Here is a 6590-nt window from a genome sequence, read left to right on the forward strand (position 1 = left end):
CCTAAGAATGTTGTTATTAAGTGCTGTCAGGTCGGTTCCAACTCATAGTGACCCTGTATGGGCTAGTGGGTATGAATCACCAACCTTGTAGTTAGCAGTTTAGTGCTTATCTTACAGCACCACATCAGGACTCATGTCCAAATAATACCCTTTAGAAGGTTTTTTAAAGTTGTGTGGATTATTAAAAATTCCTTTATTTTCTTTTTATCAGCAAATGTCATAATGTCACCATCATACTTGAGGGTAACAGCTTTGCTGGGTGTATGATTCTAGATTGGCAATATTTTTCTTTCAGAATTTTGTCATCCCATTGCCTTCTTACCTGTATGGTATATGTCACCCCTTTACCTTCTTGCCTGTAAGGTTTCTGCTGAGAAATCAGAGTTTCATGTATTGTTTCTCCTTTGTAGGTAACTCATTTTCCCTGAGCTGCTCTTGGGATTCTTTCCTTGTCTTCAGTTTTGGAAAGTTTGATTATGATATGTCTTGGTGATTTTCTTTCGGGAACTACCCTGTTTAGGGTTTGTCCAGGTTCTTGTATGCTTATCTTCTCCAATTTCATGATGTTAGGGATGTTTTCTTCCAACAACTTTTTGACATTTCCTCTGTGCTTTTTGTTGTGTCTTCCTGTTCTGGAATTGTAGTCACCTTTTATTCCTCTCCATGGTGTCCGATATAGCTCATAGGCTTTTTTGGATTTTCTCTCTTCTTTTTTTCTGATTCTCCTATTATCATAGTAGTACTGAGAAATAAATATATCTTTAAGCTCATTTATTTTGGCTTTCATTGCTTTGAATACTTAATTGCCCTTTCAATGTGTTGTCCATTTCTGAAATGTTAGTATTAATCTTTTGGATTTCTAATTGCAGGTTATATATTGTTTCCAAGTTTGCATTATTTTATCTGTTTGTTCTTGTAGTGTTTTCCTGAATTCTTCTAAAGTTTTTTCTGTGTTCTTGTGTTCCTTAATCTTTCTATCAATCCTTTGAAGGTACTTAAATTTCATCCTTTTGAATTTTTTTTCAGTTAGTTCCATTACCCTTTCTTCCTCAGAAATGTTTCCTGGCTCTGCATCTTGTTCATTTGCTTGAGCCAGTCTATCCTGTTTCTTTGTGTGAGCTAAAATTGTTGTCTCCAGGATTGGTGTATTTGTTTTTAATTGATGACTGTATGTTGATGTGTTCTTAGACTCTCACCAACTGTTTCCTTTGAGTATAAATAGAGAATGGAAGTGTGTGCACTCTTCTCTGTTAGCTGTTCTTGCACCTTGTTTTAGAGTAAGTTTGGCTGGTGTTAGCTGCTGTCTGTGGTTAATCAGATGTTATAGCAGATGACATTGGCTTTTGCCTAGTGGTTGGAGCTGCAGAGGGTAAGGTTGTTGTTGGGCTGTATGGACTCAGTTGCTGTGTCCTGTCGGTTGGTTAAGAGGTGAGGAACCCCCACCCCACTCTCCACACACACATGAAAAGAAAACAGAATAAACATACAGGCAACTAACAATGAAAAGAGAAAAAGCAATAAAGGAAAAAAGAAAAACAGGCAGCAGCCAGAAATAAATCATAACTAAAAAGAGAAAAGATGAACAGGGAAATGGAGTGATAGAAAAGTAAGAGAGAAAATGAAAGGAAGAAATATAAAAAAACACTTTGAAAAGCTTGGGAGAGGGAAGATGAAAAGAGAGAGAGTTTTAAAGAAAGAGCAAAAGGTGAAAGGGAAGATGATAAACAGAAGAAAATGAAAACCAAAAAGAAGATAGAAAGGATAAAGTTTAAGGGAATGTAAACAGGAGGAAAAGAAAGAAACAACAAAACAATGAAAGGGTAAAAAACAAAAACTAGTGTAGCTGTTGAATTCAGAGAGGAGAAAACTCGGGGGTGGGGGTGGGGTTCTGCCAGCCAAAGAGCTCAAGAGATTTATGTAACAGGACTGTATGTGACCATGGAGTTCCTGGCCCTAGATGGAGTTCCTATGGTCTTGTGATAGTTAAGTGCCATCAAGTCAGTTCCGACGTGTAGCAACCCTGCACAGGGTTTCTGAGGATTGACTGGTGAGTTTGAACCACTCCCCTTGTGGTTCAGACTGACCTTACAGTCCAGTGCATTATCCTTCAGGGCCATACCAGGTTTTCTCCATGTTCAGGGCACTCAATCCTGAAGTAGTTCATTGGAGGCTCGTGATGGAGCTGGTTTCTACTAGGATCACAGAGCAGCTGGGAGCAGGGTGGCTGGTTATCAGGGTTTCTGCTAGATTAATGCTAGTCTGGCCAGAATCCTGGTGCGGCACTATAGGATAAGCACTGGACTGCAGAACCACCAGCTGCTTCTTAGAAACCCTATATAGGGTCACTGTGAGTTGGAACTGACTCCACTGCACTTATAAAACTATGGTAATAATGCTGATCTTATGGCTTTGTGTGTTCTGTAGATCTGGCTGTAAAAAGTGGTGTAGCTGGCCCCTGCCTCACACTGGCATGACTAACAGCCATGTGGTTCCAAACCCCCAGAGAGCAGAGTCTTCGCTGGGGGTGGATGAAGGTGAGAGCTCGCCACACCTCTGGTTACCAGGAGAGCATGGGGAGAAAGAAGGAATTGCTCCTTTCCCATCACTGCTCTGCCAGAACAACTCAAAAGAAGTGTGAGGTGGCTGGCTGTCTCTTGCCATCCCTGCTCAGCTTCTCCTCCCACCAAGCACTCATTCCACTTCTCTGACATTTTTCTCTGATGTTCAGGGATCCAGGATTTTCATCTGTCTCTGTTTCATTTGGTCTCGTATCTTTGCTGAGTGGTTCCATGTAATGTGTCTGCCTAGTCAGCCATTTTTCTGAAGACTTCTCAAAACTAACATAAAACAAAAAAACACTTTTTATTATGAATTGGGTAAAGGTTTACAGAGCTAATCAGTTCTCCAGTCACCAGTGCATACACATTAGTTATATAGCACTAGTTAGAATCCCCACAGTGTGGGCTAGCTTATCCCACTTTCTCCCTGTGTTTCCTGTTCCATTCCTCTGTCTTTTCTAACTCTTCTGAATTTTGTCCTTGGGTAAATGCTACCCTTTGATCACAAATAGTTGATTATCTAAGGTGTGAATACCTCTGTAGTGTTATTTTCCTCCTTATAGAGCTATTGTTTGATTGAAAATTGGTCGTGGGCTGAGTTCAGTTCCAGACCTGAAGAGTGTGACTCAGGGTCATAGTCTTGGGGGTTCTACCAGTCTGTTTGTGACCATTAAGCCTGGTCTTTTCTAGGATTTTTGTGTTTTGTTGCATATTTGTCTCCCACTCTACCCTGGACCTTCTAATGCGATCCCTTTCAGAGCAGTTGCTAGTGGTAGCTGGGCATCATTTAATACTGCTGATCACGGGGTCTAGGAGGCTGTTCTTTGGTCCATCAGTCCACTGAACTGTTTTCAGTGAGTCTTTGATTTCTTCAGTCTTCTTTCATCTGCATGGGGAGAAGACCAGTAGTTGCCCCTTAGATGGCCACTCATGAGCTTAATTTTAAGAACTCAGATGCTACTCACCAAAGTAGGATGTAGAACATTGCCTTTGTGGACTATGTTATGCCATTGACCTTGGTGTCCCCTGAGACTATGGTCCTGATCCCCCATGTCCCATGAATCATACCTTCAAGATGTTTGATTATGTCTAAGAAGTTTTCATAACTTTGCCCGCTGCTTGTTGTTGTTAAATACTGTCCAGTCAGTTCCGACTCATAGCAACTCTGTGTAGGAGTGGTTGGTGAGTTTGAACCACCCATCTTGTGATTCAAATGACCTCTTGATCCAGTGCTTGTCCTCCAGAGCCGCACCTACTCTACCATATTCATGGTTATAGTTGCAGCATAGGTAAATAAATATACATGTAGAAACATCCTTTGTTAAACCACTTATACATATATAATTTTTTCTAAAATAAAGTTTCTAGAAAGGGATCAGGAATTACTATTAAGGTATGCAAGCGGGATGTGTTTGAGAAGAAGATTGTGATGATAGAGACTTGGTTGTTAGAGAACTTAAAAACAAAATACAAACCTGAACAATAATTGCAAGAGCAGCTACCAGCTCTACACCTGGGTGGACAAAGGCAGGAAACTGGAGTTAATTGGAATCTCAAACCTCAGAGGAGATCTGTAGAACTGGAGTGCAGATCTGAGATTGGGACATTACCGAGTTCCTGCTGGTACCTTCTTTGCTTCCAATGAAAGGGAACCATTGTACATTATTATGCCCCCTGGTGAAGATAGGCAGCAAACTTTGAAGGGTTTATGTGAGTATAGTGTGGAAATATGGGGTTAAGGGAAATGGTGACAGTAGTGGTGGTGATGTGCTGTGGAGTCAGTTCTGAGGGTTTCTGAGGCTGTACATCATTACAGGGGCATTAAAGCCTCATCTTTTTCCTTTGGAACAGCTGTTACTTTCGAACTGCTGACCTTGATGTTAGCAGGCCGACTCATGAGCACTACGCAACTAGAGCTCAGATAGTAAAAATTTGGGCAGTCACATCTGAAAACCTGAAGAGAAGGGGGAGGGAACTATGTTACTAGAGGCCAGTGAGGACACAGGAGCTACTGGGAAAGGGCTATTCAGCAGAATGCAGCCATTCCCAGAATGTCTGCAAGGCAGAGCACGGCCATTAAACATTGGCTTATCCAAACTGGAAGTCAAAGACCTAGGGAGCTGGATTCCATGGTGCCACAGTCCAGGACCGAGAAAGGTATATAATGAATCTTGGAAGCAAACAGAATAAGCAGCACATAGTACATTGAACATGAAGACATGGTCTTTCTGGAAATCAGTAAAACCTTAGTCAGCGTTGCAATACAATGACAATTTCAGTTGTTTGGCATCCGTTTTCATTTCTTGTGAATTTACCTTTGGTATATAATCTGAACTTCAGTATAGGAGAGAAGTGATAAGACTCATTCTGAGAGTGGTTGACATTTTCTTTCTGTGCTTCAGTGTAACAAAACTGACTACCCAGATATACTGTACCAGTTTTTCCATCTATTTACTTACAAAGCATGGAGTCAGGTAAAACATCATCATTCTGCTGATTTTTGGGGGTAGAATTCCTATATAATCTGGTTTTCTATATTTTTGGGATGTTTTTTTGTTTGTTTGAACTAGTGGTGGGGGTTATGTAGTGGAGTTGGTTCTGACTCACAACAACCCTGTATAGAGTTATAGGAGTTGTTGTTGTTAGGTGCCATCGAGTTGGTACCAACCCATAGCAACCTTAATGCACAGCAGAACAAAACAACTGTCCAATCACAAGAGGGGATGCCTGAGCAAATGGACACCCCACCCCCACCCCTGGAGGGTTCTATTACGCCTGTGCACAGATCTCCTCAAAATTTAAAGTGGCAGTTTCCACTTTAAACCAAACGGCCACCACTTAGTCTGTCAGTTTGTCGTACTGTGAGCTTGTTGTACTGTGGTGGCTTACAGGAGTAGAAAGCCTCATTTCTTCCACGGAGCAGCTGGTAGTTTTGAACTGCGGATTTTGAGGTTAGCAACCCAATTTGGAACCAGTATGAGTGCCCTTTATAATTTATTTAAAGAAATTTTTTTCCTCTTTTTGAAAGTAGTTATAATTTGCCAATTTAAAGAAAGTTTTATTTCAGGTAGTTGCCTGTGAACTTGACCCAAGGCTAGTAGCTGAACTTCACAAAAGAGTACAGGGCACGTGAGTATACATAATAGAATTAAAGTGCATTTTAATCTCTTAAAACAATATTACTTTAAAATTTCTTCTTTTTTTATTATCAGACCTCTGGCCAGCAAACTTCAAGTAATGGTGGGTGATGTATTGAAAACAGATTTACCGTTCTTTGATGCTTGTGTGGCAAATTTGCCTTACCAGGTACATCCTCAACTTGGTAGGAACAACATAGTTAATGGTCCTCTGGTGTGTTTTCTGGAAATAACTCGGTAACTCTCTTACAGATCTCTTCACCTTTTGTTTTCAAGCTGTTGCTGCACCGACCTTTCTTCAGGTATGTGACAAAAGGCTAAAGCTAGATTGACAGTTTAGGCCATGACCACAGATAACCAGTGATGAAAGTCGGGTTAATTGAAAGACTAGTGAAAAATTGGTTGTGTGGAAAATGTTTGTTTGCATGTCTTGTCTTCCTCTCGCCATTTCTTTCTTTGCCTCCCTCTCTTTTCTCCTTTCTTCTTTTCTTTCATTGGTTGCTTTGGGGAGGTGCTGCATCTGAAGCCAGATAGCCTTCTTTTGCTTTCGACTCCTAGGCCACTTTTTTTATTATCATAGTCTAAACAATTGCAGTAGCCTCGTACAGGGTCTCTTATACTCTATACCAGTAGTTTGCAAACTGCAAGTCAAAAACCCTTTTGTGACTGTTAGTTGCCACTGAAGAGTTTGACATAGGGCGACTGCCTATGTGCAGAATAGAACAGAGTCATTGTATCAAAAGGAAATGGTTAATGTTCAACCATTTCAAGAGGTACCATATGAACCAAGAGCCAGTGATTCTCAGGGAGGAAGTCCAAAGTCCATTGAAGGAATTGGCAAAGAACAAGGCACCAGGAATTGATGGAATAAAAATTGAAATCTTTCAAGAAAGTG

At 40.8% G+C, this 6590-nt stretch overlaps 1 protein-coding gene across 1 annotated transcript in view; it reads left to right on the plus strand.

The window, feature by feature from the left end:
* DIMT1 (DIM1 dimethyladenosine transferase 1 homolog (S. cerevisiae)) overlaps positions 1 to 6590 on the plus strand; it is a 25538-nt gene that overhangs the window by 11794 nt on the left and 7154 nt on the right. The window contains exons 4-6 of the mRNA XM_006876189.1: positions 5626 to 5687; positions 5771 to 5864; positions 5948 to 5997. Coding sequence (XP_006876251.1) covers positions 5626 to 5687; positions 5771 to 5864; positions 5948 to 5997 — 206 coding nt within the window. The remainder of the gene's footprint in view (positions 1 to 5625; positions 5688 to 5770; positions 5865 to 5947; positions 5998 to 6590) is intronic.

Source organism: Chrysochloris asiatica, unplaced genomic scaffold (genome assembly GCF_000296735.1).
Source record: "Chrysochloris asiatica unplaced genomic scaffold, ChrAsi1.0 scaffold00362, whole genome shotgun sequence".
NCBI classification, from domain to species: domain Eukaryota; kingdom Metazoa; phylum Chordata; class Mammalia; order Afrosoricida; family Chrysochloridae; genus Chrysochloris; species Chrysochloris asiatica.